The 19,533-nt window shown below is 41.5% G+C and overlaps 2 protein-coding genes and 1 pseudogene across 2 annotated transcripts in view; 2 read left to right on the forward strand and 1 right to left on the reverse strand.

The window, feature by feature from the left end:
• Nucleotides 1–6,419, reverse strand: part of LOC121766687 (ABC transporter G family member 7-like) — a 28,698-nt gene extending 22,279 nt beyond the window's left edge. The window contains 2 exon segments of the mRNA XM_042162955.1: nucleotides 6,082–6,283; nucleotides 6,416–6,419. Coding sequence (XP_042018889.1) covers nucleotides 6,082–6,283; nucleotides 6,416–6,419 — 206 coding nt within the window.
• Nucleotides 6,420–10,837: 4,418 nt separating this feature from the next.
• LOC121767302 (beta-glucuronosyltransferase GlcAT14A-like) lies at nucleotides 10,838–14,496 on the forward strand. The gene is made up of 4 exons (XM_042163545.1): nucleotides 10,838–11,762; nucleotides 13,293–13,368; nucleotides 13,458–13,573; nucleotides 13,665–14,496. Exons 1-4 carry the CDS (start codon nucleotides 11,258–11,260, stop codon nucleotides 14,204–14,206), a joined length of 1,239 nt encoding a protein of 412 aa, XP_042019479.1. The 5' UTR covers nucleotides 10,838–11,257; the 3' UTR covers nucleotides 14,207–14,496.
• A 2,941-nt stretch (nucleotides 14,497–17,437) lies between these two features.
• LOC121767420 lies at nucleotides 17,438–19,243 on the forward strand (annotated as a pseudogene).
• The last annotated feature ends 290 nt before the right edge of the window (nucleotides 19,244–19,533 follow it).

The raw sequence follows: 19,533 nt of genomic DNA on the forward strand, positions 1-19,533 counted from the left end.
AATCTACGCCAGTGATGGTTTGGCGAATTTTTGATGGTGATGAATGCAGGAAAATGCAGATCATGACATAGAGATTTACGTGGTTCGATTTACTGAGGTAAATCTACGTCCACGGGAAGAAAAGAGGGCAGAGTTGTATTGCTTGATCTGTTTTCTACAGCTTACAATACAGACTTGCTATTTGATATTTGATCTCTAGAGAACTTCTCCTATCTGATCTAAGTTCTATTTATACATTGAACTAAGATCGTGGCTTGCATCACCACTAACTAGGTCGTGGCTTACATCATCTCTAATTAGGTCGTGGCCTACATCATCACTAATTAGATCGTGGATGTCGTGGAGGTCATGAGATCCTGCATGGGTCCACTACTAAATAGATCGTGTAGTGGAGGTCGTGGAGGTTCTGCATGAGTCCACTATCTCCCAGTTCGGTCGAATACTGAGACCGAACTGCTGAACTATTGCCGAGCAGCTTTTGCCGATCTGAGAGTAGAGCTTGATTGGTCGGCTTTTACCGAGCTGTAGGCTGGGCCGAACTCTTTGGTAATGCCGAACTGATTGGTCGGCTTTTACCGAGCTGTAGGCTAGGGCCGAACTCTTTGGTAATGCCGAACTGATACTCTTCCTTGGTCTTTGGGCTGATGGGCCGTCACTGCTATTGGGCTTGTTTAGTACGTACCCCATCACTACCCCCCCGAAAAGCGAAGTGAATCACTTCGGCGAAGCGAGTCACTTCGGCATTCTGGATAAAGGTGCGGGGGAGGCTGACGTTAGGGGACGTGCCTTGCGCGTGACTGCATTAAATGCGACAGTAAAATCCGGCAGTTGAATCCTGAAAAGGTGGGATTCGAAACGGTGCGATGATTTTGAAATCTTCTCCGAATCTGATAAATACGTCCTTTCTTCATCAGTTGAACACCTTTGCTATTGCTTCTTCTGCATTCTCTCTCTTTTGCGAAAAAATTTTCTTCCGCTTTCAAGAATTTCTTCAGACTTTCAAAGAGTAAGAACCATGTCTTCTTCTTCTTCTGAGTCAGGTAGCGGTAGGAAAGGGGATAAGGGGTCTTCTAGCCGGAAAGAATCCGGGGAGAAGACCGTAGAGTATTTTCACAGTATCTTGAGTAAGGATACTGTGATATCCTTACACGAAAAATATTTTTTTCCTGGGGGGAAGGTTGCGATTCCCGACGACCTTCATAGGGCTGACTCGCCGCCGGAGGGTTACGCCACCGTTTATGAAGCCGGCTTGGAATGCGGGCTTCGTTTCCCTCTTCCCCCTGCCTTTGTAGAGCTGCTAGATTTTTTTCAACTCCCTTTAGGTCAGGTGACTCCGAACTCTTGGAGGCACTTATCGGCCTTTGCTGCCGAACTGCGTAGGCTAGATAAGGATCTGTCTCTGAGGGCAATCCTTAATTTCTTCCAGTTTAAGAGGAAGGGATCTTGGTTTTACCTGATCCCTTTACAGCCTTTTAGGGCCTTTTGCAAAACCAAGTGGCCAAAGTGGCAACATCGCTTCTTTTTTTATAATAGGACAGCGGCTCCGGGCTTTCCTTGGAGAGGGCCGAAGTCCGTGATTCCTCATCCTCGGTTAGAACCGTTGGACGAGCTCGAGGGCGAGCTCAATAAGATTCCTATGATTAGGAAGCAGTACCTGGAGTCTGAGCTCGTCAAGGGCGACTTCGTGTTCGACTCCTCGTCTTCGGATGAAGAGACCGAGGGTGAGGAATTCTTTTTTGTGCCTTACTGCTTTTGTGGCGAAAACTAACTTTGCTTTCTTGCTTTTTGGCAGTGTACATGCTGAATAAGATTAGCCGCAAATCCTCCGAGCTTAAGGAGCCGGAGAAAGAGAAGGCTACCAGCTCGGCGCCTGATGCCGAGAAGAATCCGAAGAGGCAGAAGACCTCTTCGGATCCAAAGAAGCCGGAGTCGACTTCGGCAAGTAGGAAGGGGAAGACCCAGAAGCCCCCGAGAGCGCCAGAGAAAGACGTGGTCTTGGCGCCTCCTTCGGAACATATCTGTGAGCCCTTTTTATGGCCCACGGACTTCGCCGAGGTGAATTCTCTTCTTGATTTTCTGGCCTTGCTTTTTTCCTGTATTTTTTGTGGCCCCTCTGTTGACTTTTTGCTTTTTCCATTTTCATAGGAACGATATGCTCTCCAAGCTCGTCGCCGTCGAACTCTCCAAAGCGTCCAACGACTATGCTGAGATGCAGAGGAAGTTGGCGGCTGCTTGTCACCGGGCCGAGCAGGCTGAGGCAAACTTTGAGAAAGCCAGAGCTGCTAGGATTTCGGCCCAGGATGAAGCTCAGTTTGCCAAAAACCAGCTCGTCATCCAGCGAGAGCAGACGAAACGGAGGGATGCTGCTGCCGTGGTTGCCCAAGGAGAGGCTCTCCGTGCTTTCGCGGAGAAACTCTTTCTGAGCAACCAATTTTCGGCCTTTGTCGGTGATCTGCTGAAACTGATGACCGATAAAGCCGAGCAGGGTCCCGAAGTCATCCTGCCGCTGTACGGCCGAGAGATAGCAGCTCGGCTTCAGAGTTTGCCGGTGCTTGAGGAGCTTGCTTCGTCCTCGGTCCTGCTTTCTGCAGACCAAGTTCGTAGTTGCCGAGCTGACCGCGATGAGAACATGGAGGCTATCTTTGCCTCCATAGGGTCAGTTTCACCCGCTCCAATTTTCCATGGAGAGGGTGAGACCGAGCAGCATGAGCGGCAGACCGGCGATGAGCAGGCCGAGCAGGAGGCGCAGCAGATCGGCTACGGTGGCGCCGAGCAGGCTGGGGAGAGCAGGGAGGCCGAGGCTGAAGCTGAAGCAGACAAGGAGAAGGAAGCTGAACCTCACCGAGAAGGCGGAGACGAAGCTGGCGGAGTATGATTTCGTCTCCCTTCTCTTAGTTTAGTTTCTTCCTTCTTGTAAAACGGCCTTGAAGCCCTTGTGTAGAAAAATTTTTTTCTTATGAATGAAAAAAATTCTTCTTTCTGCTCTTGTGTCTTCGTATAGCCTTTCGTACTCTCTTTTACTCCTGTTGTGGTTTACTACCTGCTCAGTAATCTGAAATGCCGAACTGACATAGCTGCCCTATATTCTGAACTCTTAAGGAGCTGGAGGTACTTCACTGGAAGCGGCTGTACTCTTCGGCTTTAGACGAAGCTGAGAAAAGAGCCATAGCTGACCAGGTGAAGAATGACGAACTCTTGGCTCGTTCAGTGAAGCTGGAGGCCGACAATAAGGACTTAGAGTCCGAAAAGAAAGATCTGGAGGCCGAGCTGAATACCGCCGTCGCTGAGAGGACTGCGTATGAGGATTTCATCTGCAGGCGCGGGGGAATGACCATCTCTGAAGTTCAGGAACGAGTTGACGAACTGTGGGAGGAATATCATGTACTCCGGAGGAACAATGCGCTGGAGAGCTCGGCTTGCCAACAAGTCGTGAAATCATTGCGGCGCTGGGCTTTTCGGTACGACATCATTCTTTCCCGGCGTCCCTCAATCGAGAGATTCCTTAGGCATTTCCCGTCAACAGATGGTCACACTCCAGCTCAAACCCCTGATTCACTTGCTCAAAACCTTACTCCAAGTCAGCAACGAACTCAGGAACAGCCGGAAACGTCAAGACGAGAACGGACTCAGGAGCAACCGGAAACGTCAAGACAAGGACGGACTGAAGTTCGTAGAGGAGCTGTGATTATGAGTGAGCAAGATCAACAAATGCTTCGTGAAGAGACTCTTCGCCGCCGAGGTGCTAGAGCTTCCCGGGCTCAGGGAAGAGGCGGTAGGTCGATTAGAGCATCTCGTCGACCTGCTTATTCTTCAGCTGCCGAGAACGCCCGAACTCGGCTTCACGAGGATTTTGTGAATAGATGGCTCAACTTTAGCAACCAGGGACAGTAGAATAGTCCTTTGTAATGGCGTAACGCCTTCTCGTAGGGCAGCAGAATTGTATGCCGAACAAGTTTTAATAAATGAAATCTTCATTTCGCTTCTATCACTGCGTATTTACAGCTCAGCGAAAAAAATTTCATCGTGCTCGTCCTCGGTCTTATGAAGTAAACTTCTTTGACCGGACTCGTCCTCGGTCTTATGAAGTAAGCTTCTTTGACCGGACTCGTCTTTGGTCTTATGAAGTAAACTTCTTTGACCGGGCTTAGTCCTCGGTCTTATGAAATAAACTTCTTTGGCGAATTTTTGATGGTGATGAATGCAGGAAAATGCAGATCACGACATAGAGATTTACGTGGTTCGATTTACTGAGGTAAATCTACGCCAGTGATGGTTTGGCGAATTTTTGATGGTGATGAATGCAGGAAAATGCAGATCACGACATAGAGATTTACGTGGTTCGATTTACTGAGGTAAATCTACGTCCACGGGAAGAAAAGAGGGCAGAGTTGTATTGCTTGATCTGTTTTCTACAGCTTACAATACAGACTTGCTATTTGATATTTGATCTCTCGAGAACTTCTCCTATCTGATCTAAGTTCTATTTATACATTGAACTAAGATCGTGGCTTGCATCACCACTAACTAGGTCGTGGCTTACATCATCTCTAATTAGGTCGTGGCCTACATCATCACTAATTAGATCGTGGATGTCGTGGAGGTCATGAGATCCTGCATGGGTCCACTACTAAATAGATCGTGTAGTGGAGGTCGTGGAGGTTCTGCATGAGTCCACTATCTCCCAGTTCGGTCGAATACTGAGACCGAACTGCTGAACTATTGCCGAGCAGCTTTTGCCGATCTGAGAGTAGAGCTTGATTGGTCGGCTTTTACCGAGCTGTAGGCTGGGCCGAACTCTTTGGTAATGCCGAACTGATTGGTCGGCTTTTACCGAGCTGTAGGCTAGGGCCGAACTCTTTGGTAATGCCGAACTGATACTCTTCCTTGGTCTTTGGGCTGATGGGCCGTCACTGCTATTGGGCTTGTTTAGTACGTACCCCATCATGGACCTTTTGAGCGGCTTGTTCCTTCATCGTGAAAACTGGAAGTAGATGTCTCCCGAGGCTGTTTTCCGGACCTGCGGGCTGGACTAGCTTCCTCATGGTTTTCACGAACGGTATTACGGGTAGTATGTGATCTGGTATGCATTTTTTTGGGGTGGAAAAAGGGTCAAAAATTCGCTTTATCACAAATTTGGTTCTCTGTTTCCCACAGACGGCGCCAGTGATGGTTTGGCGAATTTTTGATGGTGATGAATGCAGGAAAATGCAGATCACGACATAGAGATTTACGTGGTTCGATTTACTGAGGTAAATCTACGCCAGTGATGGTTTGGCGAATTTTTGATGGTGATGAATGCAGGAAAATGCAGATCACGACATAGAGATTTACGTGGTTCGATTTACTGAGGTAAATCTACGTCCACGGGAAGAAAAGAGGGCAGAGTTGTATTGCTTGATCTGTTTTCTACAGCTTACAATACAGACTTGCTATTTGATATTTGATCTCTAGAGAACTTTTTCCTATCTGATCTAAGTTCTATTTATACATTGAACTAAGATCGTGGCTTGCATCACCACTAACTAGGTCGTGGCTTACATCATCACTAATTAGGTCGTGGCTTACATCATCACTAATTAGATCGTGTAGTGGATGTCGTGGAGGTCATGAGATCTTGCATGGGTCCACCACTGAATAGATCGTGTAGTGGAGGTCGTGGAGGTTCTGCATGAGTCCACTATCTCCCAGTTCGGTCGAATACTGAGACCGAACTGCTGAACTATTGCCGAGCAGCTTTTGCCGATCTGAGAGTAGAGCTTGATTGGTCAGCTTTTACCGAGCTGTAGGCTGGGGCCGAACTCTTTGGTAATGCCGAACTGATTGGTCGGCTTTTACCGAGCTGTAGGCTAGGGCCGAACTCTTTGGTAATGCTGAACTGATACTCTTCCTTGGTCTTTGGGTTGATGGGCCATCACTGCTATTGGGCTTGTTTAGTCCGTACCCCATCATCCTCCATAAAACAATGATTTTTTCACACCAATATAGATGAACGAGCAGGCATCCAATCACCTGCTCCTAGCATACGGATATGATAGCAGTTAGAAATCTCATTTTTTAAGTGAAGAGAAACAGACAACAAACCCAAACTTTGAGAAGTAAGCCAGAGCTTCATCGCTTGCAGGACCCGCATAGACAAATGAACCTTCTGTGAGCAACACAATGTCGTCAAATTTTGCATACACCGATCCTCTAGGCTGGTGTATAGAACAGATTACTGTATGACCGTCCTGTGCAAGTTGACGTAGTGTTTCCATCACTTTCTCAGCCTGGAAGGCATCTAGTCCTGAAGAAGTGATTTATAATAACACAGAGTTTTGCACATATAGAACTCATAAGTAAAACAGTCATTACATAAAAGAAATGGTGGAGAAAGAGAGCAAGAAAGACAAAAGTAGAGATAGCCACAATACTTAACCCATGACTGGAGACTTAGGAGATGAAATAAGGTCTACTAATTTAAATGTGCATCTTTGAGAAAAGAAAATTGGACCTCCTTTTTGATCTTCATGTCGTTTCAGTCTTCTCTAAAATTGCTCGAGTGGAACTAACTAATGCAAATAATAATGAGAAATAAGAATTAATTTTTTTTAATACAATCAAATTTATTGTATGAAACAGCCGGCTGTTAAATATGACCAAATACATTAATTAAAACAATTTTAATTATTTTTTATTTAAAATAATATTATTATAAATATCTCTAAAACTTCTCTTTTATATACATAAAGATGCTAAATACTAGTAGTTGTAAATAAATCAATAAACTATACAGAACCTTCAATCTGCATATCCAATCAGTATAAATGCATTATTATTCAAATGCATTAATATATTTGAATATTGGGTATAAAAGATTAGTTTAATAGACTATAGATTATTAGAGGACACAAGTCTCGTGGTCATAGGCATCGTCAACAACTTTTACCTAAAATTTGAGAGCATCTGCAACGGTGAGCAGGACGGCGTCCGTCCGTTCATGCCAGCGGCACGGAGACGCTGTCCGCCGCTGCTCGATGCATCGAGCACGTCCGTGCCAGCGAGTAGGTGACGTGGCCGGCGCTGATTGGGCAACGGCATATCCGTTGCATTTGAATATTTTATTTTTTAAAAAAAATCGGTTTTTAATTAAAAAACCGATTAAAAAAAATATATATATATTTTCCCACTTCCCAAAAAAATTATATCCGTTTTCTACCCACTTTCATTTTTTTCTCATTTTTTCCCCCAAAAAAACACATTTTCATCTATAAATACCTCCACTTTCACACCCAAAAAATCACACCACACTACACCATTCTCATCTACATTCTCTCATTTCCATTCTCAATCTTTCTTCCACTCCTACAACATAACAATGTCCGGTGACGGCGATCACCCCCCGGGCTCCCACGGTTGGAACCCCGATTGGTTCGGTTCACAACCGTTTCTTAGTCCGGAAATGGAATTTTCGGCCCCTCCTCAAACCCAAAGTTCGGGAGTTCCGGGTGGCTACCGGCCTTACCCGATCGACGACCAAGATGCCCCCGAAGGGCTATACGGGTGGACACCCGAGCCTAGAGCGAGGTCGACCGCCCCCTCCCAAACTCCGATTCCTCCTACTCGCGATGTCCGCACACCGTACACTCCAACGGAGATGGGGCAATTGTTCAAGGCGTTCTTGTCAATCTCCGAAGATCCGGAGGTTGGCACGAACCAATCTGGCGATCACTATTGGTGGCGCATCTGTCGCCGGTACAATGAAAAGCGGCCGGAGGGAACAATCGAGCGCAACGAGAGTATGGTGCGCAACGCCATCTACCGAGCCAACGAAGAAATCCAAAAGTTCCAGGGGTATTACCTCCAGGAAGAGCGGTCAGCGGGGAGCGGCCGGAGCGAGGTCGACGTCATCACTGCCGCGATGAACACCTACCAATCCATGAACTACAAGCCGTTCAAGTACCTCAACATTTGGCAGGAGACGCGGTCGCATCCGAAGTATAGGGGAGGAGTAACATCCTCCTCTAGCGGCTCCTCCAAACAGTCAAGGTCGGTATCTCTATCTGACGCCGGCTCCGAAGACGTGGTTAGCCAACTCGCCGGAGCTAACTTGGGTAGCTCCGACGCCTGCCCGAGCGGTTCCCAACGCCGACCGTAAGGAAGGAAGAAGGCGGTTCCCAACGCCAACCGTCGTCGCGCCGCGACTCCATCCGGCGATGCTCCTGAACCCGCTCATGTTCCCATGCCCTATGTGCCACCTCCACCCCCACCAACTCGTTGTGGGGGATTTTGGCCAAACTCAATATGACCGATAGGTCAACTATGACCCCCGCACAACTTCGATCGCACGAGGCAATGATATTGGGCCTCCAAAAACAATTGGGGGTAGTGCCGCCGGATGAATAGTCTTCTACGGGGATATTTTTAGCTTTAATTATGTAATTTTTAATTTTTAGTATTTTAATTATATAATTTTTATTTTTTAGGATTTTAATTATGTCTTTTTTATTTTATTTGTAATTTGTAATATTATTTCGGGTTTTTAATGAATTTTAATATTATAGAAATATTTTTATTTAAATTGAATAATAGAATGGTGGGACCCTTGTGCTCGTCCTTGCGAAAGAGCACAGCTGTGGGTGTTGTGCTCTTGCCTAAGAGCAGACAGAAAAAGTGGGGCCGGGCCCACAACCGTGCTAGTTGGCAAGAGCACGGTTGTGGGTGCTCTGATTACTATTGCCACGTGCCATTAAACTGGGAGTGTATCCTAAGTCCTTGCGTAATATTTCTAAGAGTAAAGGTCAAAATTGGTCCTGAACATATGATCATTTTACGTTTTTTGTCCTAAATATTATCTTTTGGATTTTTTGGTCCTGAACATATGAAAATTTGATCAATTTGGTCCTAGACTAATTGTTCCGTTAAAAAATCCATACATTACTTCACTCCACATTCAAAATACATACCTTACTGCCAATAAATTCAAACATTACTAAATCCATTGATGCCAAATAAAGCTTTTACATCATGATTCCACTCCACATTTATGCCAAAATACAAACAATACTTCAACTAATCAGTTAGGATTTAAGAGTAAAGGCCAAAATAGGTCCTGAACATATGGTCATTTTACGTTGATCGTTAGTTTTTAACGGAACAGTTAATCCAGGACCAAAATGATCAAATTTTCATATGTTCAGGACCAAAAAATCCAAAAGATAATGTTTAGGACAAAAAACGTAAAATGATAATATGTTCAGGACCAATTTTGGCCTTTACTCTAATTCTAATAGTTACGTTTTCATTATTTAGATCGCCTATTTATTAACATTTCGCTAAACAAAGAAAATATTTTGGAGTTATTCGTGAAATATTTAAGCTGATGTCTCAGGCAAATCAATTATTCCATTTCTAGGATAAATGATCAATTATTTGATCAGAAATAGTCACACCCGTAATCTTGACCTTTTTCTTTCGAAAAAATCGTTTTCGTTTGAGCTTTCCAATTGTCTTTCTTTTATATATATCCATAATATTTTCCATCTCGTTATTTGGATATAAATTGTGAGTTGCCAAACATACATTCTTCAACAGATCTGCGTATGTATTTAAATGCTACCTTTTGACTTTTTAAAACTTCAATATGTCATGAGATTGGAGGCATACACGTTTTAGAGAATGAGTAGCCAATCCCAATATATATAAAACCACTTAAATCCTATGTATTTATAATATTTACGTGTTTATATTCACTAGTCTAGAAATATTAACAATTCTCAAAAAAACCATGTGGCAAAATATTACGGAATCTCTTCTCAAAGATACACATCACAATAATTGTCTCATTTATTGGATCGATTAGTATTACCACTCGTGCTATGCACGGGTCTTACGATTTTCAAATAATGAGAACAAATTATAAATAACTAAAAAAACTTTATAAATTAATATAATTATATACACATTAAAAAAATATATAGGTCTCTTATCAAATTTTAAAAGAAAGATTACATATTCAATACAAAACTTTCATAAATTTTGATCACCAAATTTTTTTTTTTCATAAATGAAAATATAAATAAAGATAACAACAACTAATAACTCACAAGTTCTGAAAATTTTCTTTATAAACAACATTAATAGTGGAATCACCACTTCTATGAATCGCAAATCTTCTTTCTTCGTCGAATCTGTCTTAACTCTATGATTGTGAATTGTATCTCTTGATGCAATGTCCGAAAATGCTAGACTAATACTCTATATAAATATATTTCCAATTTTGGATTACTTTGGATTTTTAAATATTCAATCCAAACGTTCATTTTTCTTAAATGAATTTGATCCAAACTGAAAATCTAAAAAATCTGTATCGAATTTTTTAAATTTTTTAATAATTTACTCACTCTATTTTTTTAAAATAGGAAATAATTAGTAGTAGATTTTATACTTTCCCGTCCTATAAGAGTATGCTCTTTCTAATTTTGAAAAGTCTTTATACTCTATTGAGTTGGGACCCATTCTTCGCTAATAATACTTTAATTACTTTTTCTTTTTATATTTTTTATATTTTATTAATTATATATTCTGTGCATGTTTTTGTGGAATGAGGAGACAAGTAGTATAAATTAATCAAGGCACAACTCAACTTAAAATTTAATTAGAGAAAATAAAATTGAGCAAATCAAGTCAACCACAGTCAACAGCAGCGACGCACCACCGACAAAACACTATGAAGCAGACGCGTGTATCACGCTCCAACATTAAGGGCGTCAGGAATAAGCCCCAACCGCTCCAGCCTACGTTGAATTTATGACATAAATCCGTGATCATATGATCATAAATTAACCGGGTTTCAACCACTGACCCGGTTTTATCAATTGATCTACTCATCTACCCAACATAATCGACATCTTATTGTAGTTTCCCCAAAAAAAAACGTTATTCCAACAAAATTATATCATCAAATTTTCTCAGAAAAATAAGTCTTTCATTCAGTTCTCATTCACTGTGACTCTAAATCTAGCATCTCTTCCATCAAAACCCTAATTCAAACAAAATTCCCCCAAAATACTCCATAACTCAGGATCAGGAACCGAAACATTGACCCAATTTTGATCCCGCTCAACTGTTTCTGACACTTTAATGAAAAATCATAGAATCCCCTTCACTATTCTGAATCTTGTACTCATTTTAGCATTCTTTGTAGTTCATCCTGATTTGGAATTCGGCCTGTTTTGACAAATTCATTCGCTTTCATCTCTCTGACTGCATTCAAATCTACATGGGAGCTGAGAAGAAATGGCTATGCACCCTTTTTTCTGGGGCATTCATCACATTTTTAATATTCTTATCGTTTATTTTGGGCTTTAGTTCTTCGTATAACTATGCTTTCCCTCCGAACAAGCCGTTTACTTCGACGGTCGATCACGGGCCGGGCCGCCCGCCGTCGTTCGCGTACTACATTTCTGGCAAGAGCGGCGATGGGGAGCGATTGTACCGCCTGCTGCTGGCGGTGTACCACCCCAGAAATAGGTATTTACTGCATATTTCGGCGGATGGGAGCGATGAAGAGAGGGTTAGGCTCGGGGCAATGGTGAAGTCCACGCCCGTGGTTCGAGCGTTCGGGAATGTGGATGTGATCGGAAAGGCCGATCCGAATACCTACATGGGGTCCACCATTCTCGCAGCTATTTTGAGAGCGGTTGCGGTTTTGCTGAAGGTGGATGAAGGTTGGGATTGGTTTATCACTCTCAGCGCCTCGGATTATCCCCTTATTACGCAAGATGGTATGTTTTTCGATTTGGTTGTTTCTGATTTCTGTCTTCTTTGTTTAGCTGTAGGTGAAATTGAATTGTTTGTGCCAGATAGGGATTATGATTTGTGCCTTTTTACTTTTTAGCAGTTGCGAGTAGATATCCTTGCTTGGTTAGTGTTGATTTATGATGATTGCTGTATCTGATTGGGTTTTGATGCTTTGGCTCAGGTTCTTTGTGTTGATATTTCCTATTTTATGGCAGATTGTTGTGCTAAGCCATTTTTTTACTGAATTGAGTGAACTTGGATCTACCACTGAAACTTTCTATATTGGTTAATTTCTAAATTTGGTATTGTCTCCAAGTGTTACATGTCCAATTAATTTGCACTTCTTAGATAGGTCCTGAAATTGCAGTTATTGCTGGATGGCTAATACGTAATGAATATAGAAATTGGGCTCCAGATGCTGTTAGTTTTTGTGTGAAAGTTGAATCACTTTTCACAAAGTTGCAAAATCACCATATTAGTTACTTGAGATTTATCTCGTCTCACTCCCATTTCTCACACATTGTTCTTTTGGTATGGAGCAGCCATGGTAACCTTTTTCTCATTTAGTGACAAGCTTCATCTAGCTTTATCCAAATTCCAAAGGGCTTCTCATCTTCACTACATAGTTTTAGTTGAAGATATGATTTTCTGCCATTAACTTGCCTTATGCTTAGACACGTGATGATTTGATTTTTTTATATACATAAGTTGTTATGAAACTAACATTTCTAGTACTCCCTCCATCCACGAAAGTATGTACTACTATTTGGTCAGTACAGATTTTAGAAAATACTAGTTGGTAGATGGCAGTGGATGTTTTTTAGTTGATAAAGGGTATACCTATATGTCCCACTATATGGGAAAAGTGTTTTTTTGGAAAATCAGAGGTGTTTGTAAGGTTGACGTATAAAGTAGACTGAGGTCGTGGCCGATAAAGAAAGATGCATACTTTAGTGTTCACCCAACATGGCAAAGTGCATCCTTTTCGTGGACGGAGGGAGTATTGGTCTTGGCCAAGAAAGCTGTCCATCTAGGACTAATGTTAGATTTGACATTTACTTGGGCTGCACTTGATGAAATCTGCTAATCACTGGAAAAGGAATAATCTACAGGGGCTTATTGAAGTTATGGCTTTGTTGTCTGTATAAACTGTCTGTGAACCCGTTAGCTAGTCGGGAAGGTTGCATATATTTTTGCATCGTTGCATGTCTACCTAAAATAAGAAGCTGAATCCTTTTAAGCTACTTAAGTACATGACAAATCAATTTCTTGGAAAACTCCTGTGTAAGATATGAAAGAGAAGACTTTCAACATACACAGAAAAACACATGATTTTGCACGATTTATTGAGCAAAGGGAGGCAGATATGATGAAACGTTTCTCAATTCAATATGAATTTTTAAGCTTGGAAAAATACGACAGTTCCCTAAAAATGAAATATCTCCTAGTTTAATTTCATGAAATACTGTCTTACTTCTAAATTGATTTATTTTCTTTGCTTCTTTGAATTTCAGACTTGTCTCATGTGTTCTCGTCAATTAGGAGGGACCTGAACTTCATAGACCACACTAGTGACTTGGGATGGAAAGAGTAGGCAAATCCGTACCCCTTTTTATCACCAATTTTGACGGCAAATCTCTAGTGCCTTTACTTATATTTCTCTTGACATGACATTGCAGGGGTCAACGAATTCAGCCCATTGTAGTCGATCCAGGTATTTACTTAGCCAGGAGAACACAGATCTTCCATGCTACTGAAAAACGGCCAATGCCTGATGCTTTCACAGTTTTCACAGGTAAATCTACTTCACTGTTATGGTACATTATGGGTATTCTGATGATCTAAATTAGTTGCTAAGTCCAAACAACTCCTTATTGTGTTTTTAGGTTCCCCATGGGTTGTCTTGAGTCGACCCTTCCTTGAATTTTGTATCTTTGGCTGGGAAAATCTTCCACGAACTCTTCTAATGTACTTCACCAACGTTGTTCTGTCTCAAGAAGTCTATTTCCATACTGTTATCTGTAATTCACCAGAGTTCAGAAACACAACCGTGAATGCTGACTTGAGATATTTCATTTGGGATGACCCACCCAAGATGGAGCCTCACGTCCTCAGCACCTCGGATTATGAGGACATGGTCGAAAGTGGAGCTGCTTTCGCTAGGCAGTTTGAGAAAGACGGGGCAGTGCTGGACATGATCGACAGGAACATCCTGAAACGGGACTCAAACCGCGCCACACCCGGTGCATGGTGCAGGGGGCGGAAGAGCTGGTGGACAGATCCGTGCTCACAGTGGGGAGATGTGAACGTGGTGAAGCCGGGCCCGCAAGCCGACAAGTTTGGCCAGTCCATCGACAAACTTCTCGACAGTTGGAACGAGAGCTCGGACACGTGCGCGAAACGAGAGTTTACGGGGAGGGAGGTATGAAGATGTTTGAGGTTGGGAAATGCATTCTTTGGTGAAGGGTTTGAAAGTTGGAAGCAATTGGTGTGGCAGAAGAGAATTCTTTGTACAGACCCTCAATTGATTAGTCTTCTAAGTAATACCACGAAATCCCCTCTACACGTTCCCCCTTTTTCTTGAAATGCAGCAACGGTTTATTACTTGAATTGCTTCTTGTTTCGTTTCGACATTTTAATTTGTATCCTCAGAAATTTGTTGTAAAACCTTGATCACCTTGATAGAAATGGATAAACTTATTTCTCCATGTTTATTAACTATATATGTATGTGATTGCTACAGTTTGAGATTTTTGTGGCCAATGTCTTAGACTTCACTAGTGTCACTGATTGTGTGTTTTGTAGCCATCTTAATATTGTCTGATCCTCCTTTTCTTCCCATCCACCTATTCCACTAGCCACCGGCAATAGTGACAATGAAAATGGAGACAAGTGTCACCATCACCAATTGTCACATGATTTGAGTTTGATTTGAAGTGTGTGTGGGCTCAATTGTTGCATGATTTGAGCTTTGATTTAAAATGTGTGGGCTCTAATGCTACGTATACAAACAAAAAAGCAACATTAATAGTTATAGATTTTTTTTCTAAATTTATGGAATATGAAAGTGAACGACAGGAAAAAATGGTAGTAGTAGATTCTAAGTTTCTAACCGTTAAAGTTTCAAGCTTGAAAGAAATTATGGCAAAATTCCAAGAAGAGACGTTATGGCAAAATGTATCCGCCATTTGGACCCTGAAAAAACAAGATTCTAGCCATGGTATAGACGCGAGAAGCTCTCGCGTGTTTTAATTAATCACGCATCAAGCTATTGCGTGTATACATAACACGCATCAGGAAATCGCGTGTTACGTTAAACACGCGACAGGCTCTCGCGTGTTACGTTGGACACAAATTCGAGCCCAGACGGCAGAGACCTCACTTTCCACTCGCGAATTCACTTCCGGCTCGCTCATTCTCTCGCACTCAGCGACGGCTAACGTCTCTAGCCGGCGAAAATCGAAGTGAATCCAATATTTTGATGCTCTAATTCCTATTTGAAGTGGTGTTAGGTAATTTTTGACTATTAATTTCAATTATCATTGCTATATGTTAGTTAGGTATAGATTTAGGGTTTATGGCATTGAACTTGGTATTGAATTTTCGGTTTTAATTTTGTTCAATATTTATTTAAGTATGCTGAATTTATAGTATATGATGTTATGTCGTACTTATTTTGCAGGTTTAATGGTGTTTGTGAGTTTATATTGGGATGGGAAAATTATTCAGCTCCCAGGTTTGGGTGTTGCTTATGATCCCCCTCGTGCAAAATCATTTATTATATTGAATGAAAAGATATCTTATTATCAACTTGTTTCAATGATATGTGAAAAAATTGGAATTGAGTTGGATGCACCTACGATTGATTTAACATGAAGGCATCCTGTGGTTTTTAGTGGAGTGGTGAATTATATAGCTACACCAGTGGATGCTAATTTGTTGGAGTATATGTTTGCTGAAAATCCAAGTCAAATTGAACTTTTTATTGAATATACCCTTGTTACCACTGCGTTGCAATTTGAACCACCTATCACTCATCATGATGTTGGAACGTCTAGGAGAGATGGTTATCCTAGTTTTGATGTCGGGACATCTAGGAGGGATGATGAATATCATAGCTTTGAATTCAACACATCTGGGAGGGAGGTTGATGAACCACTAGATGTACCAAATGTGACATGTGATGGTTATGATGGTTCAGATGGTTCTGATAATTGTGATGGTTCAGATGGTTCTGATAATTGTGATGGAGCAGATAATGTTGATGGTGCAGATGGCTCTGATTGTGATGGTTCCGATGGTTCTCAACCAAGTGATCTTGATTATAGTGCAGAATCATGTGAAGATTCTACAGACGATGAGACACTTGATATGATGGTTGAGAATTATGTACAAACCATGTATGTCACAGATCTCCAACTGTTGTTCATATCGAGGCAGGAGTCTGGTAATTGACGGTCCACGTAGGGCATCCAAATAAACTACAATAACAAGTTTACATTAAAATTACCCAAATATATATTAAACATTAAACATTATTCATTTTACCTGGCTATTTTGGAGTAATGACAACTGTTCACGATAATGTCGAACAGAATGTTTAGGGGCTCTGTTTATCATATAGGAGCCAGAAATGTCCATCAAAACGCCGAATATTGAACGAGGTTGTTTCCTGGCATGCCCATGCCTTGCGTGATATATGATTGTGCTGATAATGCAAAACAGAAGGATCTTCTGGTCCATATCGCGACATCCTAATATAATCAAAATTTAACATGTTTAATTATAAACCAAATTTTATAAAAAAAAATCACTTAATAAATTCAACCAAATTAACACCAAATGCAACAAAATAACACCAAATTCAACAAAACATCAACCAAATTGAATAATTCAACATCAAATACAACCAAATTCAAGATAAAATCAACCAAATTGAATAATTCAACACCAAATTCAACTAAATTCAACAAATTAACATCAAATTCAACAAATTAACACCATATTCAACCATATTCAATAATTCAACAAAATATCTATCACATTCACCAAAATAACACCAAATTCAACAAAACATCAACCAAATTGAATAATTCAACATCAAATACAACCAAATTCAAGATAAAATCAACCAAATTGAATAATTCAACACCAAATTCAACAAAATACTTTCTACCCCATGAACCCTAACTATTATACCCACCTAAATTATACCAATAAAAATGAAAATAGGGGTTGAAAGTTACCTAACAACACTTCAAATTGGAATGGGAGAGCTAACTATCGGATTAGGCTTCGAATTTCGCTGGTTGGGCAGAATTTTCGTCGGTTTTCGTCTCCTCTTCGCGTAATGCGTATGTTCTGCCGTCTGGAGTGAATTTGTGAAGCAAGGGAGACACGCGAGAGCGTGTCGCGTGTTTACTTTAAACACGCGAGAGGAAGACGCGTCTCTCTTTTAATACACGCGAGAGGAATATGCGTGTTTCACTTTAAACACGCATTAGGGTGATGCGTCTATACTTTTAAACCACGCGAGAGCTTCAAGCGTGTTTAATTAAAACACGCGAGAGCTTCTCGCGTCTATACCATGGCTAGAATCTTGTTTTTTCAGGGTCCAAATGGCGGATACATTTTGCCATAACGTCTCTTCTTGGAATTTTGTCAAGAAATTATCCCATAAATTAGGGTTTGAGATGAGCAAAATCGAGATTCCTGTTTAAACTCTGCAAATCGTAAATTTGATTCAACTAGTTTCATCTCTCAATCACTTCAATTTTCAATGTACCTCACAAATTTCCGGAGAAATACAGCGAAATCCCTAAAACCATGTCACACAGCCTTAAAATCCACAAAAAGCTACACATCACCTCTATATCGCCGAAATAATATCCTATTTCCCTCAAATCATTCACTCCATGTACATTTCCCGCCAAAATCCCCAATCTTTGCATCATTACAAAGATGCAATTTCGTCAATGTTCCAGAGAGGGATGCAAAGGTGCAATTCGTCAATGTTTCAGAGAGGGCGGTAACTGTTTGTGAAAATGCCCAAGAGAAGCTCCAGGCAGATGTTGAAACCTCCCAACAAGCAGAAGTGATATGCAAGCTAGTATCCGCGATTGGAAATTCTCGTGATGTAGAGGCTGCCATGAATTCCGCTACTTCGACTGATTGTCTGTCTCCAAATGTGGTTCTTGAAGTGTTAAAGAAATTAAACAATGGTGGAATCATGGCGCTGTCTTTTTCCGGTGGGCAGAGAAGAGAAGAGGTTTTCAGCACAGTTCGGAGTGCTACAACTGTCTAATCGAGTCATTGGGGAAAATTAAACAGTTCAAGATGGTGTGGTTATTGGTGGATGATATGAAACCGAGAGGCCTGCTGTGCGCAGACACATTTGCCCTCATTTCGCGCAGGCTGGTGAGGGCGAAGAGGCAAGAGAGGCGGTAGAGGCGTTTGAGAAGATGCAGAGCAAGTATGGACTGAAGCCTGAGCTGCAGGATTACAACAGATTGGTCGACACATTAAGCAAATCTAGGCAAGTGGAGAGGGCCCAAATGGTGTTCGACCAATGGAAAAACATGAGGTTTATGCCCGACATCAAATCATACACAATCATTTTGGAGGGGTGGGGTCAAGAACGCAACTTTCTACGGCTTGATGAGGTTTTTCGTGAGATGAAGGAGGACGGATTTGAGCCTGATGTTGTGACTTACGGGATTCTGATCAATGCCTACTGCAAAGGTGGAAAGTATGATGATGCTGTTAGATTATACAATGAAATGGAGGGGAAGAGATCAAGGCAACGCCTCATCTATATTGTACCTTGATAAACGGTTTGGGGTCCGTAAAGAGGCTAAACGAGGCTGTCCATTTCTACGAGCTATGCAAGAGCAGCAGCTATGATGTCGAGGCTCCTACTTACAATGCTTTGGTGGGTGCTTATTGCAAGTCATGTAGGATGCCTGATGCTTATAGGGTAGTGGAAGAGATGCGTAGATGTGGAGTCGGGCCTAACACGCGAACATATGATATAATCCTTCATCATCTTATAGAACTCCAGATGAAAGGGGAGGTGGGGTGTGAGCACGTATGAGATAATGGTGAGGATGTTCTGCAACGATAGGCGCACGGATATGGCAATGCAAGTGTGGGGACAGATGAAGGCGAGGGGCGTGCTCCCGGGGATGCACATGTTTTCAACATTGATTGATAGTTTATGTAGTGAAAGGAGGATAGATTATGCTTGCAGATATTTTCATGAGATGCTGGAAATGGGCATGCGGCCTCCAGAGCGCATGTTTAAGCAGCTGAAGCAGTTTCTTGTTAAAGATGGGAAACAAGATATTGCCATTATGTTTGCTCACAAAATTGAGAAGATGAGGAGATCCCCTTTTGTTGGTTGATTTTGATGTTGTATTGTAGTACTATCTCTTTTCGCCTTATCCCATTATGATTGCAGCTTTGATTCTTGGATCCAATTTCTCGTCCTCCGAAAATTAATAGTTAGATGTATCAACATTTTTTACCTAAAGAATATACAAGCAACATTTATAAGCAAATGCAATTAAATTAAATGCAGGTATTTTGTGAGTGTGCGCGCAATATTTATGTATATGCAGTTTCGTGGTATGTATATAAAGTGTGAATGTGCTTAATTTTATTAATATCTAAAATTCTGAAATTATCTACTCCACTTTGGATATTCTAATTATAGAAATGAGATAATTCCAAATTTAATTCAATTCCAATTCCAAG

Source organism: Salvia splendens, chromosome 15, assembly GCF_004379255.2.
Source record: "Salvia splendens isolate huo1 chromosome 15, SspV2, whole genome shotgun sequence".
Lineage (NCBI taxonomy): Eukaryota > Viridiplantae > Streptophyta > Magnoliopsida > Lamiales > Lamiaceae > Salvia > Salvia splendens.

Excerpts from the sequence above, each read along its gene's own strand:
- LOC121767302 (XM_042163545.1), top strand. The coding sequence starts at position 11,258 with ATGGGAGCTGAGAAGAAATGGCTATGCACCCTTTTTTCTGGGGCATTC. Across the intron at positions 13,369-13,457 it reads AGTGACTTGGGATGGAAAGA|GGGTCAACGAATTCAGCCCA; the intron begins GTAGGCAAATCC and ends ATGACATTGCAG. Across the intron at positions 13,574-13,664 it reads TGCTTTCACAGTTTTCACAG|GTTCCCCATGGGTTGTCTTG; the intron begins GTAAATCTACTT and ends TTGTGTTTTTAG.